Source organism: Odocoileus virginianus, unplaced genomic scaffold (assembly GCF_023699985.2).
Source record: "Odocoileus virginianus isolate 20LAN1187 ecotype Illinois unplaced genomic scaffold, Ovbor_1.2 Unplaced_Scaffold_17, whole genome shotgun sequence".
In the NCBI taxonomy this organism is placed as follows: domain Eukaryota; kingdom Metazoa; phylum Chordata; class Mammalia; order Artiodactyla; family Cervidae; genus Odocoileus; species Odocoileus virginianus.
This window is the reverse complement of record NW_027224279.1, coordinates 4,755-19,546: the sequence shown is the minus strand read 5'-3', so window position 1 is coordinate 19,546 and position 14,792 is coordinate 4,755. Positions and strand designations below refer to the sequence as shown.

The window sequence follows — 14,792 nt, the reverse complement described above, 5'->3', positions numbered from 1 at the left end:
GGGGAGTGGGGTGAGGGAGGGATGGAGTGCGTGTTTGGGATTAGCAGATGCAAGCTATTATGTTTGGAATGGATAAACAATAATATCCTACTATAGAGCACAGAGAACTATATTCAATAACCTGTGATAAACATAATGGAAAAGAATATGAAAAAAGAATATATATATATATTCTTTACACATATATATGTACAAATGAATCACTTTGCTGTATACCAGAAGCTAATGTAACATTGTAAATCAACTATGCTTTAATAAAAATTAAGTTTTTTAAAAGAGGTCTTCTGCTCTAAAAAAATATCTACAGTTTTATCAAGTAAATATTACAGAAAAAAATTACATCACTATATAGTACCACTCCTACCCCCCCCAAAAAAACCCATTGATTTTGAGCAAATATTGAACATCTGTAGCACTTTCAAGCTGTTCAAGCTAGATTTAGAAAAGGCAGAGGAACCAGAGATCAAATTGCCAACATCTGCTGGATCATCGAAAAAGTAAGAGAGTTCCAGAAAAACATCTACTTCTGCTTTATTGACTATGCCAAAACCTTTTGACATGTGTGGATCACAACAAACTGTGGAAAATTCTTAAAGAGATGGGAATACCAGACTACCTGACCTGCCTCCTGAGAAATCTGTATGCAGGTCAAGAAGCAACAGTTAGAACTGGACATGGAACAACAGACTGGTTCCAAATAGGAAAAGGAGTATGTCAAGGCTGTATATTGTCACCTTGCTTATTTAACTTATATGCAGAATACATCATGAGAAATGCTGGGCTGGAGGAAGCACAAGCTGAAATCAAGATTGCCAGGAGAAATATCAATAACCTCAGATATGCAGATGATACCACCCTTATGGCAGAAAGCAAAGAATTAAAGAGCCTCTTGATGAAAGTGAAAGAGGAGAGTGAAAAGTTAGCTTAAAACTCAACATTCAGAAAACTAAGATCATGGCATCTGGTCCCATCACTTCATGGGAAATAGATGGGGAAACAATGGAAACAGTGAGAGACTTCATTTTGGGGGGTTCCAAAATCACTGCAGATGGTGACTGCAGCCATGAAATTAAAAGACACTTATTCCTTGGAAGAAAAGTTATAACCAACCCAGACAGCATATTAAAAAGCAGAGACATTACTTTGCCAACAAACGTCCATCTAGTCAAATAAGAGTTGGACTATAAAGAAAGCTGAACGCTGAAGAATTGATGCTTTTGAATTGTGTGTTGGAGAAGACTCTTGAGAGTCCCTTGAACCACAAGGAGATCCAACCAGTCCATCCTAAAGGAAATTAGTCCTGAATATTCATTGGAAGGACTGATGCTGAAGCTGAAACTCCAATACTTCGGCCACCTGATGCAAAGAACTAACTCATTTGAAAAGACCCTGATGCTGGGAAAGATTGAAGGCAGGAGGAGAAGGGAATGACAGAGGATGAGATGGTTGGATGGCATCACCGACTCAATGGACATGAGTTTGGGTAAACTCCAGGAGTTGGTGATGGACAGGAAGGCCTGGCGTGCTGCAGTCTATGGGGTCGCAAAGAGTTGGACGTGACTGAGTGACTGAACAGAACTGAACTGTAGCACTTTATTGGTCAGTTGAGAATATAGTTCTTTTTAGGCAAAAACTAAATATAAGAAAATAAAATTTGTAGGAGAAACTACAAATGTAGCCCTCACTAAATTCTTTAAATCATATCTTCTTTTCCATACCATAGGGCTTCCCTGGTGTCTCAGATGGTAAAGAGTCTGCACACAATCTGAGAGACTCAGGATTGATTCCTGGGTAAGGAAGATCCCCTGGAGAAGGAAATGGCAACCCACTCCAGTACTTTTGTCTGGAAAATACCATGGATGGGGGAGGCTGGCGGGCTACATTCCATGGGGTCACAAAGGGTTGTACACAACTCAGTGAGTAACACTTTTTCCATATAATTAAATAAGGTTATCTTTGCTGTAGAACAGCTACATAAACAATTTGGAACCTAATCAACTGAGATAGTACTCTGAAGAAAATTAAGCCAAAATAAATGAAATTATTAACAGGTACCAGAAGTGAGAAATGTTTCAATGTCTTTTATCACCCTTCACTTGTCAATCATTTTATCTTTTCTTTCTTTATGTTTTTCTTATGCTCTTTGACTGAATTACATAATGTTTTAACACATAAAATGTTGCCTGATTTTTCCTTTTTTTCCTAACCTACAGCTCTTTTCTATTAGTATTTATCAGACTTTATAGGTCACTTTGTTAACAGCAAAGTCCAGTATTTATACTCTCTATTTTCTTAGGCTTAAATCTGAAAGGTTGATCAGATGCAGATTCAAGTGTTTAGCATGTACACTTCACAGGCATGCCACGTACATGGATCAGGAGGCATATACTGTCTGGTTGCTCCATTTTTTGTGATATCAGCAGCTAGTAGTGATCATGTCAGATCCATTATTTCATTCAGGGGCTGAAAAATGATATTTTGTTTTTATTCCTTCAGTATTTATTAGTTGAAGTTCTTTGATAATGAGGAAATTGCCCCTCATCAATTAGTTACCTGGAGAAAGAATTCATAAGGGAAAGGCAGAATAAATGTTTCATTCTTTTCTTTTTTAAACAATTGTAAAAATAATGAGTTGGTCACTTAGCATCTTCCAAAGGTAATTAATGAGGGATTTTTTTTCACTGCTGTGAACTCTTGGATCTAAACGTTAATGCTTTCAATTAATTGTGGTTATTATGCTGACTGATGCTTTAATTATCTAATATTCTGTGGGAGGCCTCTTTAAAGTTGGCTCCTGAACAAGTTCTTAGAGAAGTATAACTTTCCAAAACTGAATCAGGAAGAAATAGAAGATCTTAACAAACCCACCACAAGCAAGGAAATCGAAACTGTAATCAGAAATCTTCCAGCAAACAAAAGCCCAGGACCAGATGGCTTCACAGCTGAATTCTACCAAAAATTCAGGCAAGAGCTAACACCTATCTTACTCAAACTCTTCCAGAAAATTGCAGAAGAAGGTAAACTTCCAAACTCATTCTATGAGGCCACCATCACCCTAATTCCAAAACCAGACAAAGATGCCACCAAAAAGGAGAACTACAGGCCAATATCACTGATGAACATAGATGCAAAAATCCTTAACAAAATTCTAGCAAACAGAATCCAACAACATATTAAAAAAATCATACACCATGACCAAGTGGGCTTTATCCCAGGAATGCAAGGATTCTTTAATATCTGCAAATCAATCAATGTAATACACCACATTAACAAATTGAAAGATAAAAACCATATGATTATCTCAATAGATGCAGAAAAAGCCTTTGACAAAATTCAACATCCATTTATGATTAAAACTCTCCAGAAAGCAGGAATAGAAGGAACATACCTCAACATAATAAAAGCTATATATGACAAACCCACAGCAAGCATCACCCTCAATGGTGAAAAATTGAAATCAGGAACAAGACAAGGGTGCCCACTCTCACCACTACTATTCAACATAGTTTTGGAAGTGTTGGCCACAGCAATCAGGGCAGAAGAAGAAGTAAAAGGAATCCAGATAGGAAAAGAAGAAGTGAAACTCTCGCTGTTTGCAGATGACATGATCCTCTACATAGAAAACCCTAAAGACTCCACCAGAAAATTACTAGAGCTAATCAATGAATACAGTAAAGTTGCAGGATATAAAATTAACACACAGAAATCTCTTGCATTCCTATACACTAACAATGAGAAAACAGAAAGAGAAATTAAGGAATCGATACCATTCACCATTGCAACAAAAAGAATAAAATACTTAGGAGTATATCTACCTAAAGAAACAAAAGACCTATACATAGAAAACTATAAAACACTGATGAAAGAAATCAAAGAGGACACAAACAGATGGAGAAATATACCGTGTTCATGGATTGGAAGAATCAATATTGTCAAAATGGCTATTCTACCCAAAGCAATCTATAGATTCAATGCAATCCCTATCAAACTACCAACGGTATTTTTCACAGAACTAGAACAAATAATTTCACAGTTTGTATGGAAATACAAAAAACCTCGAATAGCCAAAGTAACCTTGAGAAAGAATGGAACTGGAGGAATCAACCTGCCTGACTTCAGGACTCTACTACAAAGCCACAGTCATCAAGACAGTATGGTACTGGCACAAAGACAGAAATATAGATCAATGGAACAGAATAGAAAGCCCAGAGATAAATCCACGAACCTATGGTCACCTTATCTTTGACAAAGGAGGCAAGGATATACAATGGAAAAAAGACAATCTCTTTAACAAGTGGCGCTGGGAAAACTGGTCAACCACCTGTAAAAGAATGAAACTAGAACACTTTCTAACACCATACACAAAAATAAACTCAAAATGGATTAAAGATCTAAATGTAAGACCAGAAACTATAAAACTCCTAGAGGAGAACATAGGCAAAACACTCTCCGACATAAATCACAGCAGGATCCTCTATGACCCACATCCCAGAATTTTAGAAACAAAAGCAAAAATAAACAAATGGGACCTAATGAAACTTAAAAGCTTTTGCACAACAAAGGATACTATAAGTAAGGTGAAAAGACAGCCCTCAGATTGGGAGAAAATAATAGCAAATGAAGCAACAGACAAAGGATTAATCTCAAAAATATACAAGCAACTCCTCCAGCTCAACTCCAGAAAAATAAATGACCCAATCAAAAAATGGGCCAAAGAACTAAACAGACATTTCTCCAAGGAAGACATACGGATGGCAAAAAAACACATGAAAAGATGCTCAACATCACTCATTATCAGAGAAATGCAAATCAAAACCACAATGAGGTACCATTATACACCAGTCAGGATGGCTGCTATCCAAAAGTCTACAAGCAATAAATGCTGGAGAGGGTGTGGAGAAAAGGAAACCCTCTTACACTGTTGGTGGGACTGTAAATTGGTACAGCCACTATGGAAAACAGTGTGGAGATTCCTTAAAAAGCTGGAAATAGATCTGCCATATGACCCAGCAATACCACTTCTAGGCATACACACTGAGGAAATCAGATCCGAAAGAGACACGTGCACCCCAATGTTCATCGCAGCACTGTTTATAATAGCCAGGTCATGGAAGCAACCTAGATGCCCATCAGCAGATGAATGGATGAGGAAGCTGTGGTACATATACACCATGGAATATTACTCAGCCATCAAAAAGAATTCATTTGAATCAGTTCTAATGAGATGGGTGAAACTGGAGCCCATTATACAGAGCGAAGTAAGCCAGAAAGATAAAGACCATTACAGTATACTAACACATATATATGGAATTTAGAAAGATGGTAACGATAACCTTATATGCAAAAAAAAAGAAAAAGAGACTCAGATGTATAGAACAGACTTGTGGACTCTGTGGGAGAAGGCGAGGGCGGGATGTTTCAAGAGAACAGCATCAAAACATGTATATCTAGGGTGAAACAGATCACCAGCCCAGGTTGGATGCATGAGACAAGTGCTCAGGCCTGGTGCACTGGGAAGACCCAGAGGGATGGGGTGGAGAGGGAGGTGGGAGGGGGGACCGGGATGGGGAATACATGTAAATCCATGGCTAATTCATTTCAATGTATGACAAAAACCACTGCAATGTTGTAAAGTAATTAGCCTCCAACTAATAAAAATAAATGGAAGAAAAAAAAAGGGGGGGGGGAATGACTGAAGAATTTAAGCCAATATTATAAGATGAATTCTAATGCAAAGCTTAATAAAGTAATACCACCAGCACAAAAAAACAAATAAATAAAGTTGGCTCCCGAGTCCTGTTGACACACCTGCAGTTGCCCTGACAGCATCCTTACTATTTAACCTGTAAATAGAGTAAAGACACTCTAACATGATCCTGTTCAGTTCCTGTTCTGCAGCTGCAATGGGCTGTATTTCCAAAGCCATGGGTGCAAAGGGAGCACACTGCTTCTTGCTTTATTTCTAGATCATTTTAGTGAAATTTAGGAAGCCTGTTCCTTTTTTAAAAAGATAAGATCTGTCATGAATTAACATGATCCATACTGATACTTGTAATTTGAATTAGTATTTTCTGTTTTGTTTCTGTTACTCGTTTCTCCCATGCTGAAAACCCTAGTTCTCAAAGACAATGGCTTAGGTGCTTTACTCACCCTGCAACCCTAGCCATAATTGAGCAGACTGGACTGAAGACACTTCAGGTGAGTCATAATTAGACAGCTTAATTTCTTGGAAAAGGGCTCTGCCACGTTTTGATTCCTCTGTACATCCGGCTGGGTCTCAGGCTACTCGCAAGCCAGGCTCAGTCATCCCACAATGACTCCTTTAAACTTAATTGGGACATGGGGTCCCTGGATTTTAGAATAAGCTTCAGCAGGGAGGGTGGAAATCACATTCGCTTTGTGTGCTATCACCCCTGGCATGGGCGACTCCTCTACGATTGTACCGGGGATGAAAAAGCTATTTCTGGACAAAAATTGCCACCAACTAGAGATTACACCAGAAAGGGGGAAAAACATGTCACAAATGTTCCTTGTTTAGATTGAGATTGGAGGCAGGAGAGCTTTCTTTTTCATGGAGAAATATATAAATATATTAATATTTATACATCAATAAAGAACAGAACCACAGTATAGGCTATGTTACACAGAATATGTGTATCAATCTAGAATTTATTCTCTATTCAGCAATTATCCATTAATATCTACCAGGCACTGTGTACGACTCTGGGGAGTCAAAGATTGCCAAATTTACTCACTACCTTTGGGTAAACAGAAAAGGCAGACTGTTTGAATAATAAGCCATTTAAAACACAATGATATGAGTGAAAAGGTGACTGAAGCATAGAGAAAGGGGAGAGTAATTCTAGACAGGAAAAGTTAAGAAGGTGTTAATAGAGAAGCTGGTTAATATCTCAGGTGTAGGATTTCTTTATCTCATGGGAGGGGAGGCCTGATGGAAGGTTACAAAACACCATAAGGCTAAGAACCACCACACACACAGTATCAGATGAGGAGAGCACAGCATTCTTCATGGGATAATTCAACCTGCATCTTAACAAAGTTGAAAGCAATGAATCTATGCCCCTCTTTGGTCCCCTCATGCCCCAGAACAGGAACAGAAGGTGGCATCCTGTGATGGCACAGAGGAGGCAGACAAGGTGGGGGTGGGGGCTTAACAAAAGAAAAGGAGAAAAAAGAAAGACACCAAGGAAAGGATGCAAAACTGAAAACCCAAGTCACAAAGAAGCAGTGATTTGTTTTAAGGACAGGCCTGCTGGGATCACAGAGCAGGGATAGGTTGCAGCACCTTCAAGCCTCATTTCATAGCAGGCACATTCCTCTCATGAAGCTAGGATCTCAAAGTAAACGTGTGTACAAACTGGATTATTCTGAACATCATTTTAATAAGAACATAAAACTTAGTAAAATGTAATGTTTTATGGGGAACTTGAACTTTAATCTTTTAAAAATCTATCTATTGGGGTCTTCCCTGGTGGTGCAGTGGAATGCAGGGGACACAGTTTTGATCCCTGGTCTGGGAAGATTCCACAGGCCATGAAGCAGCTAAGACCATGAGCCACAGCTACTGAGTCTGCACTCTAAAGCCTGTGAGCCACAGCTACCGAGCCTGTGCACTGCAACTACTGAGGCCCATGCACCCTAGAGTTGGTGCTCTACAACAAGAGGCTGACCCAGAGGAGACAAAATAAATCGATTTATTGGTATTCATGATGTAATACGTGAATATCATACAATAAATATCTGAAGTCTCCTCCACCTCTATTTTGATCTCCCTATCTTTGTTTCTCAGCCTTATTTGCCAAGACAATTCAAAAGATCTCTCTAATACCTGATGAGGTAGGGTTTATAGTCTGTTTACCTGCAGATATGCATTTTTCTCCCCATCTCCTGTTTGTGTATGTGCACATACCACTGATGTAAGGCAAAAAAGCAAAAACATACATTTTGTATTTCTTATCAAACAGCCCATATGACTGTCAGGGTAACTGATACCACCTTGGGCCCGTGTGGCTCCTCCTGTCCTTCCCCTGACCTCACCCAGGACTGTACTGGCCAGTAAGTCGCATCTCTGTTGTCAGGGCCTTAGTAGTTAAGAGAAGTTTTTTAATAATCATCATGACCAGGTGGCCTCCATACTCTGTTAGTCCCCAAAGACAATGCTTAAGATGTTGGCTGAGATAATCCTGGTGGCCATGAGACCAGTTATCAATTCATAAACTTGACTTAGGAAGGCACGTCCTGTTTCTGAGCACCAACCCCCATACCCTAAGTTAACTATAAAACCATCCCAGTGCCTCCTTGAAGGTGTGGGGAGCAGCTGCAAATGCTTCTGGGTCATTGTCCACCTGATCCCCATCCCACCTTGTAAGTTTGCTGTTGTTCAATCACTAAGTCATGTTGGACCCTTTTGCAACTCACTGGACTATAGCCTCTGTCCATGGGATTTCCCAGGCAAGAAACTGGAGTGGGTTGCCATTTCCCTCTCCAGGGGATCTTTCTGACCCAGGGATCAAACCCATGTCTCCTGTATTGGCAGGCAGATTCTTTACCACTAAACCACCAGGGAACTTCACCCTGTAAGTCACACTGGAACAAACTTGATTATACAGAATTGCCTGCCTTGTTTATCTGTCTCAAGATGCCTTCTCAGTTCAGTGGGCACTTTTGGTTCCCTCCATACTCCAACACTGCCCATATTATGAGTTGATGTATGATACAGAGTGGATACAGTAAATATTTCAAATAAACCTTAAATAAAAAGTTCATTGGCAGCATGCCTGAGCCAAAGTTTACATATATTCTGTTGTTGTTCAGTCACTAAGTTGTGTCTGACTCTTTGTGACCCCATGAACTGCAGCATGCCAGGCTTCCCTGTCCTTCACTATCTCCCTGAGTTTGCTCAAACTCATGTCCAGTGATGCCATCCAACCATATCATCCTCTGTTGCCACCTTCTCTTGCCCTCAATCTTTCCCAGCATCAGAGTCTTTCCCAGTGAATTGGCTTTTGCATCAGGTTGCCAACGTATTGGAACTTTAGCTTCAGCACCAGTATGTGCTGAAACTTTTAAAAAACACACAAAATTAGAACAGAATCAAGCATCTTTACACCAGTGTGCCCAAACTGTTTGGCCTGTGTCTCTCTGGGACAGAAGAATGGAACCTGTGACCATCTCCAAGGCCTGTATCAGAATGGCTACCAACAAGGTCAAAAGCATAGCCTTTTGCCAAGTTGTATTAATCAGAAATAAACAGTTTTCTTTCCATCTGGGGTTGATTTAACCTCTTTGCAATTTAGTTTTATTATATAAGAATAGAAATATTTACCAGCACCCAAAGTCTAGGAGGCTCTCTAATGTCAAATACGAAAAGAACTTTAAGAAATGGTTCATTCCACCTTCTTAAGTGATAAAAATTATGACCTCAGATGCTTAAGTGACTTGTTCAGGGTTGCAAACTTCAATTTACGGGCTTAGTGAAGAATATTCCAAAAAAGATTGGAATAGAATTCTCTAAAAAGACATATATATTTGTATATATTAAAGATATTTAATAACATTTCTTCTTAGGAAACATACAATAATACTGAAATAATTTCCTATTAGTCTTCTAAGGTTGATAGCTTCAAAAACACAGGTGCGAAAACTAGAGGAAAAGACACATTCTTGATTTAGTATCTTAAGTATGCTATGGCCTCAGTGCCCATGTTCTCACAAATGTGTATATTGAAATTAATCCCCGAGATGGGACCTTTGGGAAGTAATTAGGCCACAAAAAGAAAGCCCTTATATAAGTGTTCTTATTAAAAGTACCCTTTAATAAAAGAGGCCTGGAAGAGCTCCCTTGCCTCCCTCTGCCATGTAAGGATATAGCAAGAAGTTGGCAGTCTGAAACCTGGAGGAGGTTACTAGACTCGGCTATTCTGGCACCCCGATCTTGGACTCCAGCTTCCAGAACTGTGAGCAATAAATTCCTGCTGCTTATAAACTCACAGTTTTTGGTATTTTTAATATAGCTGCCCAAATGGGCTAAGAGAAACATTGATAACATGCTTTAGTAAAGGGCAGAGTTTAATAGAGGATTCAAGCATGGGAGGATAAAATTTAATTCGTATGATGTGTTTTTGTTAGTAAAAGAAGAATTCCTATATGTAGAATACTGTACCTTTTTAATTTCAGATTTCAAATTACAAGGGTTACTCTGCTGGCTGAAGAGGGATTTCTTGAATCTCTCTATAATCCTTCTTTTCAAGTTGTGGTGCAAAGCTGGAGGAAGCTGCATAAAATGAGAAAATCATTATAAGCACCTCATTAACAATGCACAGCTGACTCTCAAGAAGCATTTGTGATGGTAACAATATTCATTCAATAGGACTAAAGAAGAATTTAAAATTTTACTCCAAATAGCATGATTTGATTTTACAATTTTTCAGTCTATAATCCAGAAAAAATATTTTACTGTGCTTTCTTTCAAAAGGTTGCTTCTAATTATATTACTGTTCTTACATTTTATTGATGTTATTATTCACAGAACTAAACTACATATTAGTGCACATATAAACCAAATTTTGTAAATAACAGACTTACAAGGAAAGATGCATTCTATGAAAGAGGAAAGAGAGAAATGAATATGTATACATTAAGGCTCAGTCAGGATGAATTAGATTTTATAAGTAAGTAGTAGGAAGCCACCATTTGGGGTAGAGAAAGGAAAGTATCATGAGAAGCACTTTTTAGATTTGATAATTCCCTACTGTTAACCACCAGAAGTTTCCACTTCCCTAAGTCAAACACTACAAGGCAGTGTTGGTGCACGACCTTTCAGCTGCTGCCCACTGTGATTCTGTCAAAGGGAAGGGCAGCAGTCTTTCCTGACATGCCTTATTGTCTGCTACAGCACAGTGGGTCCTTGAAAAGTAACTTACCCTGGTTCTGGCAACTAAATTGATATGCCTCTAGTTAACTTAGAATTGCTTTACTACTCCTGAAGGCTTGAATTGAATTTCATAAAACCTTTCATGCATAAGTTAATATTCAGTCAACTTAAGATTCATATATGGGGCATCACAAGGGACAGTATCATATCTTTAAAGTTTTCATGAAGAATTAAAATTTTTGTGCAGAATGATAACTCATGCATAGTTTAACTGCAGATGACATAAGTACAGTTAAATACACATATATATTCTAATATTAAGAATGAAATGACTAATACCTATAATTTGTATGTGCCAGGCACTATTGTTACTCTTTTGTGGGCATTAGCCCACTTTTTTTCTTGACAATAAACTTACAAAGCAGGAACTATTCTATAGGTGAGTAAGTCAGACTTTATATAACACCCAAGATACTTTCCGAGTCTCCCAGCTCTACTTTTGCTTGAGAGAAAACACAACCGCCACTAGCATTACTTTAGTATAACACTTTACAAACACTTCAGATACTGTATTCCCTTATCTTATAGTCCCATGGGCTACCTGAATGATGAAACTGAGTTTAGAAGAGAGAACGATTCCCTCAACATCACAAGCCTAAAAGTGTGGTTTTTGTTTGTTTTTGTCATACCAAAGTAACAGAAGAAAAAAATTAAATCTTGCATGTTTACATAGTAGGTTTTCTCAAACATAATATATGGATTCTTTCTGAGGAAATGTATCCTCTAGTATCTCCAAAAATACATTGGCAGACCATCAGTAGTGAAAGGGTAACAGGCAGGAAGGCCAGGGGTCTCCAAATGGAGGAAATAGGCTGCAAGTGTGTCTCTTAAAATTCTGTGTTGCCATGACAACACCTGGTTCCACCTGAACTTAACTTTTTTCAAACCCTGAGACTACCAATGTGTTTTTCTTATGCTTTTCTTAAGCTATGCTAATGTATTATGTATTGCTTTGGAATTTGCCTTTCTTCAAAATGGTTCCACCTAAGACTAACTTTTTTTTCTTTTCTCAAACCTTGGGCTGATAATAGCTCAACAAACCAGTATTCATATCAATTGTTTTATGGCTGGGGGATGACACACCTCATGCCATCCTATCTCAAAAATGCATATTGTGGGAGAGGGGCCTGGTGAAACTCCCTCAGCCTTGAGGTGTCTCTCTTATCTGATTAATAGCTTTCTAACAGACATAAAACACCTTGCTAAAAACTAGCAGGGGGCACTCTTTCTGCCCCCTTCTGATGTCTATGTCAGAAGCTTTCTCCATCTCTTTTATACTTTAATAAAACTTTATTACACAAAAGCTCTGAGCGATCAAGCCTCGTCACTGGCCCTGGATTGAATTCCTCTCCTCCGGAGGCCAAGAATCCTGGCGTCTTTCACAGCTCAGCAACAACCTTTCATCTTGGGGGCTCATCTGGGGTCTTCAGCACAAGGTAAGAACACTCAGAGCTCTGGCCTCTCTGCTTTCTCAGTATACACATTTTCTGCTTTACTTTACTAACTCTATGGTGTGCTTGTGTGTTTTATTGCTTAAAAGAGACACATGTGTGACCCAAGGGCTGTGTTCTAATCTGTGGTTCTGAGGTGACCTCATGCAGCTTATGGCAGAAACCCTTTTGGGGGATTATACCGACCTGCTAATGTCAAGATGCACTCAATGTCTCCTTTGGGGAATGGCCAGAGATGGACTGAACTCTCCCTTCTCGGTCAAGCTTTCTGGTCTCTTTGACCATTTCATAACTTCCTGGGAATTAGAACTACTAACCTAATCTGTTGGATCATAGACTTTCAAGGGATTTGTATCTATACTGTTACTGTGCACTGTTATTTAGGTCCCAAACTTAGACTGTTAGTCAGCAAGTGACTAGCCTGGCTAGAAGTCAAAAGCTAGATGGAGTTCTAGCTCCAAGAGCATCTCTCAGGTTAAAGGTTACTCAGATAGGAAGTACAGCAGGCTTCTTCCTTTGGTAACACTAGCTCTCAGTGGACCAGAGGAGGCTCTCAGTGGCTTTTGTCCCCAACTCCTTAGATATTCTTTCTGTGGAATCTGTGGGAATACTGGTGTGGTGATGCCTGGCAGGAACATATTGGTTTTACATTTGCACTGGTCTTACTGTAGTCAGGAATATACTCAGGGTTGTGCACAGGCATTCAGGAGACAAATGTTTCCCCCAGCGGTCTTAGCTTGGGAGACATTCTGGAAGGTTACACTGATAGCACCCCAGGTGCCATCAGAAGCAAGCAAGGATTTAATGGTGAGGAGCTTGACATTAGTCTGGGATGCCAGCAGGTCTACCCCTGGTGCATCTCCACCCTGCCTTGGTAGTAGAGCTGAGAGGGATGAATAAGGTGTCTGCATCAGTAAGGGACAGACTACGTCTGATCAGGGAAGGAAAACTTCAGTGTAAAGTCTGTTTACACACCCATCTAGAGCAGGGAGGGATGCCTCTGGTAGAAAGATGGCGCTGGTCACTTTTTTCCCCTCTTACAGATGGGTGCTAACAATTCCAGCCTCACTCCTTTGAGCTGTATCCTGAAAAACTGGGATAGATTTGATTCCCAGAGCTTAAAGAAAACATGCCTGATCTTCCTATGTGATAATGCATGGTCACAGTATTCACTGGATGATGGCAAATGGTGGCTGGTTGGAGGGTTTCTTAGTTAGAAAACAAGGGAAATGAGTAGAAGTAGCATATGTGTTGCTTTTTTTCTCTCCACAAGACATGCGGGACTTATGTCCTAAGGGTATAGATTTGGGTGTGAAACCTTCCAGCTCCCTCCTGTCCTCCTACTTTGCCTCCATACCTGGGGCTCCAAACTGAGCAAACTGGAAGTCAGGGAACTCCCCTAGGAAAGCTTGCCTTGGTCTCAGTAAAAACCCAAACTGAGATTCAAACTGCCCAAGTAGAGGTCCAAACAACCCCTGTCTCAGTACAACCTCAGACTACTCTGGTTTCAATAGAAACTCAGACAATCAAAGTAAGAGAAGCTCAGACAGCAAAAACTAAGGGTGAAATACAGGATGAGATGGAGGACAGGAGACAAAGAGATAGAGAAAAGCAGGTTTCTCCAACCTAGCTCTAGGATCATATGCACTGAACAACCAGAGAGGCTGAGGAACAATCTCACAAGCTGTTGCCTCTTCATGAAGCACCCACCAGAAGAAATAATCAATCTATGAGAGTTAATAAGCCCTTTTCTTATCAAGAAATACAAAGAATCAAGGAAGATCTGGGAGACTATTTAGAGGACCCAGAAAAATATATTAGAGCCTTTAAGGGTTACTCTGTTTTATGACCTTACTTGGAGAGATGTAATGTATGTCTTGGGACAGACACTGACTCCTGACTCAAAAACTTGAGTTTTGGGGAAAGCTATTGTCTATGGAGATGAATGACTTGGTAATGAATCAGTAGGCAAGAGGGAGGATGAGAAAGCCATTCTCCCCACTGTGAATTAGGTGGTCCCAACTATAGAACAAGACTAGGAAAATAACACAGCTAAAGGAAGATGGGATCAGAGTAATTTTGTCAGATGTATTCTTGAAGGACTCAGGCAAGCACATGCTAAGACTTTAAACTATGCCAACACTGGCAAACATAGAACAGGAAGAGAAGGAAGCTCCTGGTAAATTCCTAGATAGACTGAGAGAAGCCCTTCACAGATTCACTGAGATTGATCCCAAAAGTGAAGAGGGAAAGAGTGATCTTAAAAGATAGATTTCTCACTCAGCTCCAGATATCTGCTGTAAGCTATTAAAACAGGCATATGGACCAAATCAGTCTTTAGATAATCTGTTGCAACTGGCTCAGTCTATTATGGTAGGGAATATGAG

General features: G+C 39.5%; 1 protein-coding gene across 1 annotated transcript in view; it reads right to left on the bottom strand.

Annotated features, from left to right (window-relative positions):
* Window positions 1–10,316, bottom strand: part of LOC110122727 (serine/threonine-protein kinase Nek10-like) — a 39,008-nt gene extending 28,692 nt beyond the window's left edge. The window contains exon 1 of the mRNA XM_020870286.2: window positions 10,184–10,316. Within this exon, the coding sequence (XP_020725945.1) occupies window positions 10,184–10,300 (117 nt within the window). The 5' untranslated portion in view covers window positions 10,301–10,316. The remainder of the gene's footprint in view (window positions 1–10,183) is intronic.
* Between the last annotated feature and the right edge of the window lie 4,476 nt (window positions 10,317–14,792).